This window comes from Oncorhynchus masou, chromosome 1, assembly GCF_036934945.1.
Source record: "Oncorhynchus masou masou isolate Uvic2021 chromosome 1, UVic_Omas_1.1, whole genome shotgun sequence".
Classification (NCBI taxonomy): Eukaryota; Metazoa; Chordata; class Actinopteri; order Salmoniformes; family Salmonidae; genus Oncorhynchus; species Oncorhynchus masou.
This window is the reverse complement of record NC_088212.1, coordinates 59,517,772-59,539,320: the sequence shown is the minus strand read 5'-3', so window position 1 is coordinate 59,539,320 and position 21,549 is coordinate 59,517,772. Positions and strand designations below refer to the sequence as shown.

At 45.1% G+C, this 21,549-nt stretch overlaps 1 protein-coding gene and 1 pseudogene across 5 annotated transcripts in view; one reads left to right on the top strand and one right to left on the bottom strand.

The window, feature by feature from the left end:
• The window catches only part of LOC135547335 (protein C-mannosyl-transferase DPY19L3-like), a 37,432-nt gene extending 31,678 nt beyond the window's left edge, over positions 1–5,754 (top strand). For all 5 annotated transcript variants that reach the window (XM_064976275.1, XM_064976284.1, XM_064976266.1 and 2 more), the window contains one exon: positions 178–5,754. In XM_064976275.1, the coding sequence (XP_064832347.1) occupies positions 178–390 (213 nt within the window). In that variant the 3' untranslated portion in view covers positions 391–5,754. The remainder of the gene's footprint in view (positions 1–177) is intronic.
• Positions 5,755–6,023: 269 nt separating this feature from the next.
• Positions 6,024–21,549, bottom strand: part of LOC135547354 (neural-cadherin-like) — a 191,070-nt pseudogene continuing 175,544 nt past the window's right edge.

Below are 21,549 nucleotides of genomic sequence, written 5' to 3'. Positions count from 1 at the left end.
TTACAAATCTTAATTGAGAGAATAACAAAAAAATGATTTAAAATGTATTTTTTTTTGTCAATTATTGAATACCCTGGATCCTTGTGGTTTGTTATCCCCATCTTACCTTCAAGTACAAATCTAACTCAAGGGTACTATTTACTTGTGACAATACATTATATCTGTTTTTTGGATTAGATAATGGATGGCCCCGGGGACAACGACCCAGACTTGGTCCACGCCTCCCATCCTCGCTTCTGTGAGTCCGTCAAGACAGGTGGCCCTGCCTACACAGCCCTCTTCTCCCGCGTGTTCCAAAACAAGACCTTCCACGTCTACAAGCTGAAGAAGGGCAAGAAGAGAGCCAAGGCAGACAGAGAGCCGGTGGCCATGGAGGATAAAACCCAGTAATAAGACCCTGGGTTACCCCATAAACAACGCCCCACCCACCCATATCCAGCCCGCCGCCCAGTCTCCGACTCAGCCTCCTGCTCCCTGCCAAGTCGATAACCTGATGACTGCTCTCCGCTCCCTGCTCTCTGGTCTACCCGACTTCATCTGGAACCACGGCTGCACTCTCCCACCCGCCGCCCTCCCTCCTTCCATCCCTCCGTGCGCCACGCCAGCCCGAGGCAGGTAATCACGTCCGGCTGACACGGCGCTGATTTGAGCAGCGTCTGATTGCGGCGGGCGTAGCAGATGAGCACATGCATATCAAACCAGGGCTTTGTGTCAGGAAGCTCATGTTCAAACAGGAGAGGAGGGATGACGGCGCATCACAACAACATTCACGGCTCCCTCTCGCTTTCACCCAGACTAAAGGCGGAGCAGGGGGGAAAGAGGAGAGGGACCTTTGAGAGGGGGCTGATTGAAAGCTAGAGCAGCGTGGGTAATTATTGCGAAGGCCAGTCTGGTCTCTTTGGTGGCCGGGTCTGCAGCCTGACTGCACAGCTGCACCCTGTGCCATTTTCCTTCATTTTTATTTTGAAAAACCGTGCCATGTCTCGTCTCCACTTGTTAATGAGGACTCCTCTTTCGATACTCTCTCACTCAAACACAAGGTTCTGCATACGTTGTCAGTTGCGGTGCATCAAGGGGAAGTGCCATTCTCATTGTAATGCATAACAGTCATACCACTGTGAAGAGGATTTGCTTTTTCATTCCGTTGCATTGAAATTGGATGTTTAATTTAGTCGGCTGACAATTTTTGTACGAGGGAGAAGTCATTCCATTATGTTTTCCTAATATGTGCATACTAATGTAATGTTGAGCATTGACATAGTTCATTTTCATATTTATTAATAATTCAGTTTCGATGCATTGGTCATTTGAAGCAACAGTATTTTAATGGAAATTAAATGAGAAAATGTTTATTAACTGTGTGTATTCCCTCAACTCAACAGCCCAGAATCATACAGTATTCTGTAGAAGGACTGCATTGTGGGTAAACCATGACCACTGGTCAATGTTGAATTAGGTGAATGGTTAACATATTCATGGTCACTGGTCTATGGCGAACATACAAATCCAAGTATTTAGATTTCTCTTCACATGTTGGTGCATTACAACATGTTGGTGCATTACAACATGTTGGTGCATTACAACATGTTGGTGCATTACAACATGGGATTGAAATAGATTTGTCATTTTCTGACATTGATTTACTACTTTTTTTATACCGATTTTAATACAAATTAAATAACTAAAATATAGTTGTTGCATAAGTATTCACCCCCTTTGTTTAGGCAAACCTAAATTAGTTCAAGAGTAACATTTGGCTTAACAAATCATTTAAGTTACATGGACTCACTCTGTATGAAATAATAGTAGTTGACATGATTTTTAATGACTACCCCTTCCTTTGTCCCCCCCTATGTACAACATCTGTAAGGTCCCTCAGTCAAGTATTGAATTTCAAGCACGGATTCAACTACAAAGACCAGAGGGGTGTACTACAAAGCGAGCTACAGTAGATCTACTTCGGGTTTTCTAAAGCTAGCCAGCTTCAGTTGCTTTCCCATTCCAGCTCAGGCTTCCATCCGACCTACGATGGGGGATATTGCTCGTCCGTCTGCCGCTAACTCGAGCAGGCTTGTAACTGCGTTTGTATGTCGCACGTGGCTAGTCAAACATCAGACTTTTCATTGGGACAATTCTGAAATATCAATCCATGGGAAAGTCAGTGCCAAATTTTCATTTGTCCCGAAATCAAATTGAAAGAAAAGTTATCCAGCAAATTCAGCAGGCTTTCGTGTGAAATGGGACTTTTAGAAGTGCTGTCTGTATTTTATTACTTGGGTGTGGTTATTAACACGCAAATACCTTTTCCCCCACTCCTATTGATACAATAATTGTATTAAGTCATAAATGTTTTACTGTGCGTGAAGTTTCAAATGCATTTGTCATTACTACATTTGTAATGTAATAGGTATTTTAATATGGTCACACTTTATTTGGATAGTCCAGACTGTCCCATCTGCATACTGTCAATATGCTATCAAGGTCATACTATCTGTTGTTAAGCAACTGTGGTTACGGCTTGGTTTATGCTATGGTTAGGGTTATGTTACGGTTAGGGTTATATTTAGGGTAAGGGATAGGGCTAGGGTTAGTAGATAGTTTAAATGTTACAGCTGCTCTACAGACACCCCCCCCCCCCCCCCAATTGTTTTTATTTTTTATTCCAAAACTATTGTAATACTGCAACAACAACAAAAAAACATGTCAAAGGAATACACTTTTTGGCCTAAATGCAAAACCTTATGTTTGAGGCAAATCCAACACAACGCATCACTGAGTAACTGTACAGTTTCCTTATTTGCATCATGTTATGGGTATGCTTGACATCAGCAGAGACTGGGGAGTTTTTCAGGATAAAAATAAATGGGATGGAGCTAAGCACATGCAAAATCCTAGAGGACAACCTGCTTCAGTCTGCTTTACACCAGATGCTGGGGGAGGAATTCACTTTTCAGCAGGACAATAACCTAAAGTTGTGGACAAAAGTTTTGAGAATGACAAATATAAATTTTCAAAAATTCTGCTGTCTCAGTGTCTTTAGATATTTTTGTGATATTTTTTGTGATATTTTTTTATTATGGAATGCTGAAGTATAATTCCAAGCATTTCATAAGTCTCAAAGGCTTTTATTGACAATTCCATGAAGTTGATGCAAAGAGTCAGTGTTGACCCTTCTTTTTCAAGACCTCTGCAATCCGCCCTGGCATGCTGTCAATTAACTTCTGGGCCACATCCTGACTGATGGCAGCCCATTCTTGCATAATCAATGCTTGGAGTTTGTCAGAATTTGAGGGGTTTTGTTTGTCCACCCGCCTCTTGAGGATTGACCACAAGTTCTCAATGGAATTAAGGTCTGGGGAGTTTCCTGCCCATGGACCCAAAATATCAATGTTTTGTTCCCCGAGCCACTTAGTTATCACTTTTGCCTTATGGCAAGGGGCTCCATCATGCTGGAAAAGGCATTGTTTGTCACCAAACTGTTCCTGGATGGTTGGGAGAAGTTGCTCTCGAAGGATGTGTTGGTACCATTCTTTATTCATGGCTGTGTTCTGAGGCAAAATTGTGAGTGAACCCACAACCTTGGCTGAGAAGCAACCCCACACATGAATGGTCTCAGGATGCTTTACTGTTGGCATGACACAGGACTGATGGTAGCGCTCACCTTGTCTTCTCCGGATAAGCTTTTTTCCAGATGCCCCAAACAATCAGAAAGGGGATTCATCAGAGAAAATGACTTTACCCCAGTCCTCAGCAGTCCAATCCCTGTACCTTTTGCAGAATATCAGTCTGTCCTTGATGTTGTTCCTGGAGAGAAGTTGCTTCTTCGCTGCCCTTCTTGACACCAGGCCATCTTCCAAAAGTCTTTGCCTCACTGTGCATGCAGATGCACTCACACCTGCCTGCTGCCATTCCTGAGCAAGCTCTGTACTGGTGGTGCCCTTATCCAGCAGCTGAATCAACTTTAGGAGACGGTCCTGGCGCTTGCTGGACTTTCTTGGGCACCCTGAAGCCTTCTTCACAACTATTGAACCGCTCTCCTTGAAGTTCTTGATGATCCGATAAATGGTTGATTTAGGTGCAATCTTACTGGCAGCAATATCCTTGCCTGTGAAGCCCTTTTTGTGCAAGGCAATGATGACGGCACGTGTTTCCTTGCAGGTGACCACAGTTGACAGAGGAAGAGCAATGATTCCAAGCATCCTCCTTTTGAAGCTTCCAGTATGTTATCCGAACTCAATCAGCATGGCAGAGTAATCTCCAACCTTGTCTTCATCAACACTCACACCTATGTTAACAAGAGAATCACTGACATGATGTCAGCTGGTCCTCTTGTGGCAGGGCTGAAATGCAGTGGAAATGTTTTTGGGGGATTCAGTTCATTTGCATGGCAAAGAGGGACTTTGCAATTAATTGCAATTCATCTGATCACTCTTCATAACATTCTGGAGTATATGCAAATTGCCATCATACAAACTAAGGCAGCAGACTTTGTGAACATGAATGTCTTATTCTCATAAAATCTACACTGGAGTTGTTTACCAAGAAGATAGTAAATGTTCTTGAGTGGCCAAGTTAGTTTTGGCTTAAATCTGCTTGAAAATCTATGGCAAGACTTGAAAATTGCTGTCTAGCCATGATCCCCAACACCTTGACAGAGCTTAAAGAATAGAGGACAAAAATTGAGGTGTGCTCAATCCTGGTGTGCAAAGCTCTTAGAGACTTACCCCAAGAAGACTAATCGCTGCCAAAGGTGTTTCAAACATGTATTGACCCAGGGGGTTGAATACTTATCTAATCAAGATCAATTCATGTTTTATTTTCCATTCATCTAAAAAAAATATATATATATATTATTACAATTTGACATTACAGTATTTTGTGTAGACAAAATTAAATCCATTTGAATCCCGCTTTGTAACACAATAACATTTGAAGATATCCAGGGGGGGGTGAATACTTATGATAGGCACTGTAGTCTAAATCCTGATGTAAACCAATTCAGACTTAACAGGGTAATGTCAAATGATTTAATACTGTAAATGGTTAATGTGTGTTATTTTATTGCATATTGGCAATATAGACTGCATCATGTTGTTGTTTAAAGATTTAACAACTCGAGGATGAAAGTGCCTTCAACATTGTCTATTTAATCTCTGTGTTGATGTAAAATGTGTCTAGTGTTATTGAACCTAACAGTTGCTTGCAGTGCTGAGAAATGAAATTCTAAATTGTACATGTCATTTTCATAGTTGTATTTTGCATGATTTAAGCTTTGTCAAAACTTGAAACTTTACAGAGGAAAATCTTACAGGAGGGGGGGGGTGTACATATCAAATAGGCATCATTTTGGGGATCGAATGCAGATTGTTTACATGAATGTTTCCAATATTCTGTCGACCGCATCTGATTTTGTACCATCTGAAAAGCATTCCAAGTCACGACGACAATGTTCTGTGGGCCAGTGTTCTTCATTACTTAACACTGTGTTTAATCTAGAAGACGCCCCTCTGCTATTCTGGTGCTTGTGGTATTTCCTCTCCTATTGTTCTGTGTCTGTCTGTTCACCCAGTAAATGGGTCGGTCCTGTTTGACGTGCCTGTGGAGAAATTGCACTAGTTGGTGTGGCATATCATGTTTTATGTTGTTTCATCTTCCTTGTGAATGCAGTTTACCATTGATCAGTGTTCCATGTTCTTATCGAAAGGGACTTTGTTTCCTCTGTTGCTTTGTATAAAACATTTTTTTTTCTCTTCACATTTGGTATTCTGCTGTCATTTTTCCATTCTTTTGATGTTCACACCAAAAAATTAATTGCAAGAGAATAAATGCAATGATGGAGAAACTAAGGCCAAAAACAAGAACTTGCTTGAGGCTTTCACTTTCTTTTCTTGTCCTGTATACCATAAACCAGGGATCATCAACTAGATTCTGCCGCGGGCCGATTAAAATAAATTAATAATAACAATCATTTTCTTGAGTGAATGGTCGGGAGTATGGAACATAATGACAAATTTAACCGCAAGAAGCACAAACAGATATATTTCAAACCTTGCTTACATTTGTATACGATCACAGACTAAATCATGTGTGAGAATAGTTCATTAAAATAATTTGGATCTGATTTCCTGGTGTTTTACTTTTTTTATGTCAAACAATGAAATTTCAACAACATCTAAAAAAAAATTGCTCAGATAACTTGGACCGCAAAAATAACCACACGCGGGCCAAATTCGGGCCGACAGTTGGGGAAACCTGCCATAAATTCACATCATGCTGTATGCAAACAATCAGGAAAATCACTGATTCAAATAAATGAATCTTTATTGAGAAAAAAGATTGATGCAAATACAAAACACCAAGATATCTATATTCAAAGCTGGTCATGATAATGATAAAAAAGATAAGCTCACTTTTTTTCTTAAAGAAGCAGTACGTGATCCATAGTTCTTCCATTGACACATTTAAAAAAGCAATGACTTAATTTATCTTTCTATATACAAATGAGGTAAAAACATAAAATTCCACAATATGTCTGTATCCATTAGACAATGTTGAAGCCATTTATGATACAAATTAAAGTAGAATCTCTTTCTCCCCAACCCAGAGAGAAATCCTGTGAACCCCAAACACTATCTTCACATTTTAATCATTATTATTTTTACTAGCTCCTCTATAAGCCAGGTTCCTGGCCAACCGTGCTCGGAAGATGAATCAGAACTCCATCCCTTGAGGAGTTTTTGTTGTCTATAAAAAAACATTGCATTGCGGCAGCTTTCCATACCCTCATCTCCCCATCCTATTTTAAACTCACGTTGTGGCTGCCTTCAGAAAATTGGCACGTTTGAAATCCGTAATCAGAAATGTCGACTTCTCAATCGACTTTTAAAACTCCCATGATCCTTTAGTTTACAGCATGACAGCGCCGCCATCAACTCCCATTAGGATTAGTGTTCTGATGTGTTTTAACACACTCCTACCCTTTACTGTTGTGCCGTCACGCTCAACATGCAGCATCTCTGCAGTGGAAAAATGGAAACTAAATCAAAATAATGAGAAGGGTGTGCTGAAGCCACCTCGAAATACATGAAATACAACGTTGGCGTTTAGTCTATCGCAGAGGGAGGTTACGTTTCTTTTTTATTTATTCCATTTGCTGTGCAACAAACCATTTCCAAAACCCTTTCCCGTCCCCTTCTCTACTCCCCATGGAGCTTCACAGCTCCTCACACAAGCACATTTAACTCCGAGTCCCGGAGGTGCTTTGAACGAGCACAAACTCTCCCTCCTTTCCACTCTTCCTCCCTTCTGCATTATACGTCTAATTTCACCTCCACGCTGCACTCCTCTCTCAAAGCAGAGGTGAACAACACAAATGCAGTGAACGCTGGCTTCTGAAGGGTTTTTAGTGTGGGCAGATTGGTCCTGGTTTATATGATAGGGTGGGAACTGTTTGTGGGGGTAAGTGCATCATCCTCCAGCTTTGGGGAAGATAAATAGCTGAACCCCCCCCTTGGTGAGATCCTTAGTGTGACTACCCATGTAGCTGGATCATTTCCCTTCCAACACTCAAACTGCTGGGCGCATACTGTTTACAGTGAAAGCTCCCGCCACCTCTTAAACACAACTGGTAAACACTCCCTTTCAGACAAATATCAGTGAATACAGTGAGCTCTGTCTGCCTCCACAGCACCATGGCAACAACAGCGAAGGTCAGAGGGTGTCCACTGTCCATTCTATAGGAGGCTTTGGGTGTCACCCTCTCTGCACTTTCTTTCACCTTGGACCGCCATTCACGACGAATTAGTCATTTTGTATTCATATCATGGTCTTCAGCTGCAATGGTGGTGTTCAGAATGTTTGGTATTCCTGAGAAGGAAGGTTAAAGCTGAGAAACAGAAAAGGCCCTTTCCTCAGCTCCTCTGTCCTTTCCTTTTCTTCTCTGTGGCTTGATTTCTGAGCTCTCTCCCTCCGGTGAATATAAATGAATAGAGGGGAGAGTGAAGTGAATAGAAAACCAAATCAAGTAAGGAGAAGTTTAGGATATGACTCACGAGCACAACTGTAACTGTTGACTGCACACCCAGCAAATTGATTTTTTTTTAGAAAGAGAGCCCACTGGAAGGCCACAGAAAAAAATCTTCCTGTATCAAATGTCGAAGCAGTTTTTAAAACACTGATGTATCACAGACATAGAGAACGGAATACGGTATATCAAGGTCCAAGAGGTGCCAGGCAATCCTCGCAATTCATTTCACTGACAAATATAATAACATTTTCACCCGAATCATTGTCAACCGCAAGTCACTACAATAGGTGTGTGTGCCATGCTCGGTAAGTGCCATAATTCATCTGTCATTGTGTCATTGATTGGCAGCTCCCATTATCCAGTGAACCGTGAGTCTCAGCTATAGGCCCGGTTAGGTTAACGTCAGTCCAAGCCTCAGCCTCGCTCTAGGCCCGTTTAGAGGGACAATTCCCTGTGGAGAATAAGTCACTCTCAGAGAGGAGAGAGGCCAAGCTCTCCAGCACTCTCTCTCTCCTTCCCGAACTTCTCTCTCCTCCTATGCTTCCAATTAGTTTCCTGTAGCTCTGTAGTTTCCAGCTGTTTGGTGGTCTCTGCAATACAGTAGCTTGGTCTATCTCCCTCAGCGTTCAGAGGTCACTGGCCTCGGTCTTCTCGTAGAGGGCTTTGAGTTTCTCAAAACGTGGGCCCCAATCCTTCAGGGAGTCTTGGCCCCTAGCCGTGTCCTCCTCCAGCCCGGCTGAGCTGAAGGAGCTGAGGGACCCGGCCAGCGAGCCTCCCCCCTCCGTGGAGAACACCTGCAGGGAGTCGAAGGGGGCCGTCTCTGGAGCTTGGTCAGCATCCCGGATGATCTCACACAGGTAGCGGGCCAGGTCCTGGCTGGAGAAGGACAGGCTCTTTCTGGCCAGCAGGAGGGCCTGCTCTGGCCCTGGGCGGGGTTCCTGATGGGCGGCACGTCCCTCCGCAGGGTGGTGGTAAAGGAGGAGAGGGCGGTGTTGGCGCCCAACCTGCTAAGGGTGTCCTGGGGCTGGGGATGTTGGTGCTGGGTGTGGTGATGTTGGTGGATGGCCCTGGAGCGGCTGTACTGGACAGACTGGGCCGGACTGGGCTGGAGAGACTTCTGTAGCTCGGCCATATCATAGGCATTCTACACACACACACACACACACACACACACACACACACACACACACACACACACACACACACACACACACACACACACACACACACACACACACACACACACACACACACACACACACACACACACACACACACACAGAGGGAGAGAGGATGGAATGTCAAAATAGAATGGAAAGGAGGAACAAATGGACAGATGGAGCAATAGAGAGAGTATTTCCGAATGTTATTAGGATCCCCATTAGCTGTTGCCAAGGCAGCAGCTACTCTTCCTGGGACTCAAACAGAAGTAAAACATCACATCATAGAGCAGGATGGTGAGAGTGAGGAGGAGGGAAAAAAAGAGTATAGCAGAGCCTCCTCGGCGGTATCCCTTTTTCCCCGTATGCTCTACCTGTCTACGTTTACAATCTGTCTTCATTTCCTCCCTTAGAGAGCAAAATCCAGATTAATTCTCTGCTAGTGGAGAGGTGACAGATTGTATTAGCCGAATACACCAAGTCATCTGAGAGAACGAGAAGGGGGCGAGGGGAGTGTTTTCACTTCAACAGAGCACAGGGAAATATTGGACGAGGGCTGGAGAACATCCATTTTTTTATATAACACACAATCACTTCAACGCTCATTTGATTCCGGCGAGACTGATTCACCCTCTTTACCACGGCAGTGCTTCACTCTGGAGAGATGGAAGCCCGGGCCCTGGAGAAAAGGAGGATGGAGGAAAGTGGAGGAGTAAATGACACACGCGTGGGTGTGCTCTGTCATGGATTACCTGATGAGAAAAGTGTGCAAAGCCTGTGTGCTGCTGCAGCGTTCACGTCTAAAGATCCACCAGAGGACCTAAAGTATTGCGGCATCACCAAGCATCTGATAATCACATTATGTCTAATTGTGCGTAAGGAGATTGTGAACATACAAACACTCCACTGGTTGCTTTCTAGTTGGAGTAGGAGGTGAACCAGAAGGAGAAGGTGTTACAATGGCATGGTGGGGAAGAGGAGCGTGCTTGAGCGTACTACCCATAATGCCTTGCCTGTAATCCAAACAGAATTATTTCACTTCACAGATTCAGTCTGGGACTGTCTTCATTGAAACTGTTTGTGACAAGCGACCAAAAGGCACATTTTCCCATTGTGTGAAGGAGACATAGATGTGTTAGCTCTTACCTGGTCCTCCTCTCCTCCTCCTTCCTCATCGTAGTTGAGCACGTTCTCTCTGATGTCCTCCCAGCCGTCATGGTGAGCTGACACGTGATAAACGCCCTCCTTTAGGCCCTTGTAACTGCGCCAGCGGGTGTACAGGAAGATGCCCAGCAGCAGCACTAGGGGGCACCGGAGAGCACAGAAGGACGCACAGAGAGAGAGAGAGAGAGAGAGAGAGAGAAAGTTCCTGGTTCAGTTTGATTAGAAGTGACTGCGTGAACCGTTTCCACTGCGTTGATTTGACATTGCATTATCAGCATGATGGCTGGTGCTGAGAGGCCTGACAGGCAGACTGCTGACGGACTGCTATGACGGCTAGCAAATAAGGGCTCTCTGCAGAGTGGCAAGTGGTACTCTCAAAATCAATCCTCCCCTATAGACTGCTGTGACCTTTAGAGTATATTATGTACCCATACAGTACTTCTCCATAAACCTCTCTATCCTGTACCCCTCCCTCCCCCTTCTATCACACCTTATCTGACTCAACTTCTCTGCTTTGATCATTCCTCAGATTTCTTCCTCCCCTCCTGCATCTCTCTCTCTCTCTCTCTCTCTCTCTCTCTCTCTTTCTCTCTCTCTCTCTCTCTCTCTCTCTCTCCCTCCAGTTTGTTCAAATTCCTTTTTGAGATCCCTCTCTCCCTCTCAATTGCCCTTATGTGTTTTTGGTTTTTGGTTCTATCTGTTGATTGTTGCGTGCTCACCTAGCAGTAGTTTGATAGCAAGGGGACCAGGGTGACAGGCTGAGACTGATTGAATTTAAATCTCCCAATTATCAGGGTAATCTCTGAGTGAACTCTCACTCGTCAGAAGTTAGGTACCAGTGTACCCAACCAGAAACAAGCTGCAACACCGGCAATTTCTTTTATATATCAATTTACGAAGACAATGTTCACCCTCCTCGCACACGTGTCACAAGAAAATCAAGTTGCTTTTTAGAGGGCTTTGTAGCGCTGGGTCTATTGCACGGGAATATGCAATCCCATGTCTGTCTGTTTCTCTATCTATTGCAACATTACTGAAATGTTGCAATTGTCTTAAGACGAGAAATGCTCATCTTGGTGAGAGTGAGGTGTTGTAGAATGTCTCAGAGATTGACACGCGATGCTGTTCTAATTGTGTGTTCTAAAGGCCGCCGTCTCTAACTCCAAAACACAGTGTTTGTGTATGACTGTCTGTCATCACTTGGATTGAGAGTGTTGTGTGATTAAGAAAAAGGTTACTCTGAAGTTAGGTTCAGGTCAGAGCTCATAGAGACTTCCCTATTGGGTTGTGTGTCTTCAAAGGCCCTCTCTCCGATTGAGAGATGTGTGTCTGTTCTCTGCAGGAGCTGAACTGTTGCTCTGATTACCAAGCAGAGGAGGTCTGAGTGGCGGGCTAGCTGCAGTCTGCCTCCGAGCCATTTTTTCCCTCTCATCTCTTCTCCTACTCTCCTCTCTTCTCCTCTCGTATCAGAACCCTAACAAAGCCTGTACTATCGATTGCATCACCCAACTAGCGACCTCACACAAGCTTGTCCATAAACCCTAAGATAGACAACATGCCTGGGACATGTTTCGTATTGCGTCAGATAACAACATTGATGAATACGCTGATTCGGTGTGCGAGTTCATTAGAACGTGCATTGAAGATGTCGTTCCCATAGCAACGATTACAACATTCCCTAACCAGAAACCTTGGATTGATGGCAGCATTCGCGTGAAACTGAAAGCGCGAACCACTGCTTTCAATCAGGGCAAGGTGTCTGGTAACATGACTGAATACAAACCATGCAGCTATTCCCTCCGTAAGGCTATCAAACAAGCTAAGCGTCAGTACAGAGACAAAGTAGAATCCCAATTCAACGGCTCAGACACAAGAGGCATGTGGCAGGGTCTACAGTCAATCACGGACTACAGGAAGAAATCCAGCCCAGTCACTGCAGCCAAGGTGAGTAAAACATTTAAACGTGTTAACCCTCGCAAGGCTGCAGGCCCAGACGGCATCCCCAGCCGCGCCCTCAGAGCATGCGCAGACCAGCTGGATAATGTGTTTACGGACATATTCAATCAATCCCTATACCAGTCTGCTGTTCCCACATGCTTCAAGAGGGCCACCATTGTTCCTGTTCCCAAGAAAGCTAAGGTAACTGAGCTAAACGACTACCGCCCCGTAGCACTCACTCCCGTCATCATGAAGTGCTTTGAGAGACTAGTCAAGGACCATATCACCTCCACCCTACCTGACACCCTAGACCCACTCCAATTTGCTTACCGCTCAAATAGGTCCACGGACGATGCAATCTGAACCACACTGCACACTGCCCTAACCCATCTGGACAAGAGGAATACCTATGTGAGAATGCTGTTCATCAACTACAGCTCGGCATTCAACACCATAGTACCCTCCAAGCTCGTCATCAAGCTCGAGACCCTGGGTCTCGACCCCGCCCTGTGCAACTGGGTACTGGACTTCCTGACGGGCCGCCCCCAGGTGGTGAGGGTAGGTAACAACATCTCCTCCCCGCTGATCCTCAACACTGGTGCCCCACAAGGGTGCGTTCTGAGCCCTCTCCTGTACTCCCTGTTCACCCACGACTGCGTGGCCACGCACGCCTCCAACTCAATCATCAAGTTTGCGGACGACACAACAGTGGTAGGCTTGATTACCAACAACGACGAGACGTCCTACAGGGAGGAGGTGAGGGCCCTCGGAGTGTGGTGTCAGGAAAATAACCTCACACTCAACGTCAACAAAACTAAGGAGATGATTGTGGACTTCAGGAAACAGCAGAGGGAACACCCCCCTATCCACATCGATGGAACAGTAGTGGAGAGAGTAGCAAGTTTTAAGTTCCTCGGCATACACATCACAGACAAACTGAATTGGTCCACTCACACAGACAGCATCGTGAAGAAGGCGCAGCAGCGCCTCTTCAAACTCAGGAGGCTGAAAAAATTTGGCTTGTCACCAAAAGCACTCACAAACTTCTACAGATGCACAATCGAGAGCATCCTGGCAGGCTGTATCACCGCCTGGTACGGCAACTGCTCCGCCCTCAACCGTAAGGCTCTCCAGAGGGTAGTGAGGTCTGCACAACGCATCACCGGGGGCAAACTACCTGCCCTCCAGGACACCTATACCACCCGATGTTACAGGAAGGCCATAAAGATCATCAAGGACATCAACCACCCGAGCCACTGCCTGTTCACCCCGCTATCATCCAGAAGGCGAGGTCAGTACAGGTGCATCAAAGCTGGGACCGAGAGACTGAAAAACAGCTTCTATCTCAAGGCCATCAGACTGTTAAACAGCCACCACTAACATTGAGTGGCTGCTGCCAACACACTGACACTGACTCAACTCCAGCCACTTTAATAATGGGAATTGATGGGAAATGATGTAAATATATCACTAGCCACTTTAAACAATGCTACCTTATATAATGTTACTTACCCTACATTATTCATCTCATATGCATACGTATATACTGTACTCTATATCATCGACTGCATCCTTATGTAATACATGTATCACTAGCCACTTTAACTATGCCACTTTGTTTACATACTCATCTCATATGTATATACTGTACTCGATACCATCTACTGTATCTTGCCTATGCTGCTCTGTACCATCACTCATTCATATATCCTTATGTACATATTCTTTATCCCCTTACACTGTGTATAAGACAGTAGTTTAGGAATTGTTAGTTAGATTACTTGCTGGTTATTACTGCATTGTCGGAACTAGAAGCACAAGCATTTCGCTACACTCGCATTAACATCTGCTAACCATGTGTATGTGACAAATAAAATTTGATTTGATTTGATTTGCATCCCAACGTCTAACACACACCACAGTCTATACCAGGCTATGAAATATCACAAAAAAATGATTTATTCTGTCTACCACACTCATGAAAATGTAATATAGACACTGCCATGTGCATCATGTTGTGTCCTGAGATGCATTCATTTGGAGTAAAAAAAAAAAAAAAAAAGTTATATCACTGAAGAATGTTTGTTTGTTTTTCTGCACCACTTGGGGTCTTTTTGAGTGGAAAATGGTTGTAATTTACTAGTCATGAAATACCTAATTATAAGACAAGTGTATAATTCAACCAAGAGCAAAGCATACTGTTTTGCATACCCTATGGCAAAATACTGAAACAGATATATTTCTGATTTCAGCACAAATCCATATTGTGTAATGATAGCTAGATTCTTTATGCATGAGGACAGTATATAGTGTAGACTTTTCTCATCTCAGACCCATATGAACGTGGATAGAGGAAGAAAAGCCTGCTTTCCCTCTCTCCCCTGTTACACCCTAGTGAGAGCATCCCCGTAGTGAGAGCATGGCGAGATGAGAATCTCTAAATAAATCAATCCTAGTCAATAATGAGCAGGCTCAAGGCCATCAAACTATAATGCTGTTTACTGCAGCGAGCCTAGCAAAGCCTGCTCTCGCTCCCTCCACTCCTCAATCTATTACTCAGTGTGTGTCTTTCCATTTCTCTCTTCCTTTCTCTCGTTCAATCCCTTGTACCTCTAATCCCTTTCGCTGTCTTTCGGTGTCTGTGTACCTCTCCCTCCCTGCCATCCCTCCTTTCTCTGTCATTCGCTCTCACGGTATTTCTGTCCTCTCTCATTGACTCTCTCTCTCTGCTCCACTTTTTGCTCATCTCATACCTCTATTGGTTCCAGGTTATCATTCACTGGCTAAATGGTTTGTCATATAACCCTCATTCCATCCCTAACAAAGAGCCAGCTGTGGCTCCAAACCCACAGTGTAGACTCCATAGGATAACCCTTTCGGGTTCCAGATAGAACCCTTTTTGGTTCCAAGTACAACCCTTTTGGGCTCCATGTAGAACTCTCTGTGGAAACGGTTCTACATGGAAGCCAGGAGGGTTCTACCTTGAACCAAAAGGGTTCTTCAAAGGGTTTTCCTGTGGGGACAGCCAAATACCCTTTTTTCTAAGAGACACAGTCCAGAGACACATTTAAAAGGCTCCAGCTAACATCACTGTATAACAGCTGTGGCATTTATGCCTGTCACCGTGGAAACTAATCCGGATACAGGAAGGACAATAAAGAGGAGACATAAAAGAGGTATATTTGTATTCCTCTCTCTCTGACTGAGACTACTTTTTCAATCCCACCTCACAACAGACTCAGACTTTAGGATGAAACGCTAAACTAATCTGGAACCGAGTGCAGGACTGAAGGGATTTGGCCGAGCCCACACTGCACACACGAATACATACACACACACAGGGAAGTCCGACTGACTGCCCTGACTCTCTCTCTGTGTGTGTGTGTGTGTGTGTGTGTGTGTGTGTGTGTGTGTGTGTGTGTGTGTGTGTGTGTGTGTGTGTGTGTGTGTGTGTGTGTGTGTGTGTGTGTGTGTGTGTGTGTGTGTGTGTGTGTGTGTGTGCGCGTCAGTTATCCAGAATATCAGTCAACACCTTGAAATAGTGGAGAACCAAGCTGTTCCATTCCTTTCAACCATGAGTTTTCAGTGTGTCTTGCCAGATTTACAGTCTCTTAGAACCTGTTGTTACACACACACAGCTGGTAGACAACACTATGTACCAGTGTAGTTAGAAACATTCACTCTGTATCCCTATAGCTTAATGATGGATAATTGATGTTGTATCTTGCTAGAGATCAATACTTTTCACAATTAGTCAATAACAGGTTTACTGTGAATTATTGGACAAACAATATGCATTATGCAGATATCAATCAACAAGCAGTTTCAGTAGCAAAGTAGGAAGAAGACAACATAACTATTACTGATTAAAGACAAAGCAACCTTCAGAACAAAGGTTGAATCAGAACAATGGGAATGATAGAGAAAGACGAGGATATGAGTATGGAAAACAAATTATGAAGACAAACGGGTTTTGAGAATAGTGTTTTATTATAAATGTGATTCAAATATCTTATGGCACAGAGCTTTACATAGTGACAAAAGGATGCTTGTAACTCAGTCAATTCAAAGGTACGTGAAATAGTAGCACACTACTCTAACGTTCGTCCAACATATTTATATATTCATTAAAAGAGTGTGATTCTATACACCATACACAGGTAGGAATTTGACAAGTATGGGGACATTTGAGGAGAGCAGTGTAACGGTGTGCGCTGAGAGGCGGGAAGCAAGTTCAGGGAGTGAGTGTTTTAATAAAATAAATAAATGCCACATCAAACCAAAAAACACAAACAACGCACAGACTTAACACTGGAACAGAAAGGAAGGAAGGAACCACAGGGAGTGACATGTATAGGGCAGGTAAATCAAGGAGGTGATGGAGTCCAGGTGAGTGTCATAATACGCTGATGGTAACAAAGGTGACAGGTGTGTGCCATAACGAGCAGGCTGGTGAGAGAGCACACGTGACAAGCAGATTCAAATGCGTCACAACAGCATTTGAGCTATTTGGCCATGGCAGAAACAGGACCACTTGTTGGTTCACTGATTTCAGCCCTGTCCTCTAAAAAAAAAATTGTATCCTCGCACTGACTTAACCATTTGGGGATGCCACTGAGTAAAATACACTCTCACAAACAAATGTTTAGAAATGTCTTACTAAGTGATTCAGGTAGCAGTTGGTGATGTGTCTTGCTATACCATTTCATTCAATAAAATGAATTGAGAAGTACATCAATCTCTCTATTTCAGATAAGACGCCGTGTGCATTGTATTGTGTGGATTGCCATGCACATTGTGTTTCTAGTATGGTGATTCGAGGTGCAATCTGGTTACATTACCATTAATAGGATGATGTGTGTGAGGCCTCTCCATCTCTCCCTCTCAGTTCAGAGTTCTGACACACTGTGTTTTTATAAGGAGCCCTGGCGTGAGGAGAGGAAGCAGTAAGACACTGCTCGTCAATTCACGTCCGCATCAGCAACCCTGAGAGTTTCCATGGATACGCAACCACCAAACAGAGCCTGGCACCACGTGGCCCAAGCAGTCCAGCTCCATGGGTAGCTAGGCTCTTCTCACGGATGGAGAGGTTAGGCCGGCAACCACAGCATGTTACCCAATCAGCTACCCCTACTATGGAGTCAAACAGGGATTTATTCTGTACATTCCACCACGTAGGGGGTTCGTTCTGTAAATTCCCACTTCTGTACAATGTGGACACCTGTTTCTTTTGCATTTGTCTCTTATCATTGAGGTTACTGGACAACCTTGAAACATCTCCAGACTAACCGACCCTACTCATACAGTAGATGACGTCATTATACTGTAATCTTTGATCGTGCCCATGACGAGCCCTCTGGCACAGAGGTGTAAAAGCCAGAGCATCCTGTAGTCATAGGTTCGAGCCCGCTGGGTGGCTAAGGGGCATACTGAGACATACAAACAAACAGCCAGAGGAGAGGCTGCAAGTCTGCAAAAACAAGGCATTATTGCCTATTTAAATTGTGGGGGGGGGGACACAAATATCAGGAGGTACAGTATCTGGAGAGATGTCCTCTCTGCCCCTCAATATAAGGCACCTTGGCAGCACACACCCGGCGCACTACACCTGCTATACGGGCCTAAATTGGTCCTTTAGGGCTACACACTGATCATTGATCTAACAAGCAAGACTTAAAAGCGGGACCCTTTAACTGAGCCTAACACCACCCTCCTACAAACGCCCACACACTGCAGTCAAAAGGCACAGCTTATTCCCAACAAAATATTTGAGCTTTTAGTCTATGACAGCAAAACTGAACATTGGGGATTTTTCACAGGTTCAATTTTTCCCTCTCCAGTATAGTTCTGGCAAGCTTTACTGAGATCTGCTTTTCGGACAAGAGGAGTAGGCCTCTTGCTATTTCCTCACAGCTGTACAGTAGCTAGCTGAGAAGGCGTGAGAGAAGGGAAAGGTTCCTTCAGCATCCAGCGGAGGAGAGAGGTGGGTGAGAGGAGGAATTGGAGTGGGTGAGGAGGTGGAGGCGTATAGCCTTCACGTCATGCCATAAACCTATTAGCCGTTAAGAAAAGGAAGCCTCAGAATGAGATGCTTTTTGTTCGGCTTAATGTCAAGAGACCCAGAGCCCTTTACACTCCCAGTTATTGAACTGCTTGGATTGACTCAAAACAAACTGGATTGAATGCAGCTGGGAAGAAAACCTCTCTCTTGATACTTACGTTTCTGTGCGTGGAATGCTTGGCCAATTGAAATTCTATCCAAAGCCCTAGTGCATTGATCTCACTTTCTTTGGGCTTCGGGAAAACAGCACATTGTGCGCCTACAAATCAAGTAATGAACACTTAAAAAGCAACAGTGGCTGTGGATGATCAAGGTCATGTAGCCTTTAAAATTAAGCAAAGGTATGAGAGGGGAAATTATCATTTTGAGCTTAGCAATCGTTTTTTAGGTCTGTTTGGAGCAACGGCTGGAGCTGAATGTCCAATGAGGGTAGAGGGGAGGACAGCGGGAGACGGCCAGCACATTAACAACTGATCTAGTGACTGACTACGACTGGCTAACACTAGATTGACCAAAAGGTCAAAAGGGACTCATTTGCACTGCCTGTTATAACTAGAGTATAAGCTGGACCTTGCTACCAATACGCTGCCCACACACTGTCACTGAAATGACTCAGGCCATTTCTACTAGACCTGTCAATGGACAGCACAGTGCTCTACTGCAGCTGATAGAACGATAGGGGAGATGGTCGCGACAAGAGGTTGAACGGGATGGGGAGAAGAGCAAAAAAGGGAAGGCTTTGATGTCCAGTGTTACCATGGAGATGACACAGACAGGCAGACAGACAGACAGAGGGGTGGCAGGCGGACAGACAGACAGACAGACAGACAGACAGACAGACAGACGGGCAGGCAGGTGGGGCGGTCAGTCACCAGAGCCAGAGCAGGCAGTAGTTGGTATAGCTACCTAGCAGAGCCATGAAGCAGATGCAAATGGCGAACAGGGAGCTGAAGCTCAGGCCCACGTCGTCTCGGTAGATGGCGAGCGCCACCTCGCAGTGGCGCCCCCGGTAGCCCTCGGGGCAGTGGCACGTGAACTTGGAGGGTGACTGTGCCACGCAGGTGCCCCGGTGGCACGGCCGACTGGCACACAGGGTGTAGACGCAGAACTTTCCAGTACCGTTCACCTTCACCATGTGGCCAGGGGGACATCTAAAGACAAAAGATGGAGGGAGGAGCAAGAGGAGACAAAGAGAGAGATAAAACAGAGGTTAGATCTCTCCTTTCTGATTTCCTGCTTCTATTTTGGTCCTCCACTGTGTTCTGAGGATTACACAGTGTGTTGGTCAAAATCAATGTATCTCAATGAAATAGTTACTCATGATTTAGACTCTTTTCCATGTTACCTGCATCTTGCTTCTCCTTCTGTGAAAACAAATGTTACGGTGTGGTTGCTCTGTGATTCAGATATGCCCAGACACAGAGACACACATTGGCCTACACACGTATGATGTGAAACCAGTTGGATTCCTGCAGAACTCACACAGAGCATTAAACCAGGCTGACTCCTGCAGAACTCACACAGAGCATTAAACCAGGCTGATTCCTGCAGAACTCACACAGAGCATTAAACCAGGCTGACTCCTGCAGAACTCACACAGAGCATTAAACCAGGCTGACTCCTGCAGAACCCACACAGAGCATTAAACCAGGCTGACTCCTGCAGAACTCACACAGAGCATTAAAACAGGCTGACTCCTGCAGAACTCACACAGAGCATTAAACCAGGCTGACTCCTGCAGAACTCACACAGAGCATTAAACCAGGCTGACTCCAGCAGAACTCACACAGAGCATTAAACCAGGCTGACTCCTGCAGAACTCACACAGAGCATTAAACCAGGCTGACTCCTGCAGAACTCACACAGAGCATTAAATCAGGCTGACTCCTGCAGAACTCACACAGAGCATTAAACCAGGCTGACTCCTGCAGAACTCACACAGAGCATTAAATCAGGCTGACTCCTGCAGAACTCACACAGAGCATTAAACCAGGCTGAGTCCTGCAGAACTCACACAGAGCATTAAACCAGGCTGACTCCTGCAGAACTCACACAGAGCATTAAACCAGGCTGACTCCTGCAGAACTCACACAGTGCATTAAACCAGGCTGACTCCTGTAGAACTCACACAGCGCATTAAACCAGGCTGACTCCTGCAGAACTCACACAGAGCATTAAACCCGGCTGACGAGCAGCAGTGACGATGAGCAGCCTGCAGGCTGTTGAAAAACATCACATCCCTGTGTCTTTCGACAGCCTCTTAAAACCACCACCATTACCAGGATCAGAGAGAGGAGCTAGAACTTTGGGCCTGAGTCAAATAGCTGCCCACACACTGCCTGTCAACATTTGACTCGGGCATGTTTACAGCCAGCCCCGCAGGACTGAGGTGTATCAAAGGGCCAGTTTTTTTCCAGGCCCCCTGCACTGTGCCTCTGACTGATGGGGGATGAGGGGATGTTTGTCGAAGATTAAAGAGAGGATGAGCCACTGGCTTCGGAGGCTGTAGTCCTTGAAGAAGACCGAGAGGGCCTCGGTGTGTTTGCATAAGCTATAGAGAGAGAGATTTGATAATTGTGTTCGATTGTGCGTACCTGCACTCATGGACTCTCCAGAGGTCAACACAGGTGAAGGGGGGGCTACACTGGTTCCTCTTGCAGGAGTCGGAGGAGCAGCCCACGGAGAGCCCCTGGGAGCTGACCACAGAGATCCCGTCTCTGGACTGGCCATCCAGAGGTACGTATCGACCGTTCAGCCTCAGGTCCCGCATGCAACCTTAAGCGAGAGGAGAGGACGGAATGATAATCAAGCACACACACACACACACACACACACACACACACACACACACACACACACACACACCCACACACACACACACACACACACACACACACACACACACACACACACACACACACACACACACACACACACACACACACACACACACACACACACACACACACACACACACACACACACACACACACACACACACACACACACACACACACACACACACACACACACACACACACACACACACACACACACACACACACACACACACACACACACACACACACACACACACACACACACACACACACACACACACACACACAGACACACACACACACACCACTTACTTTCTTTGCCATGGTCTGACGCGCTTCCACACTAGTCTTTCAGGGAAA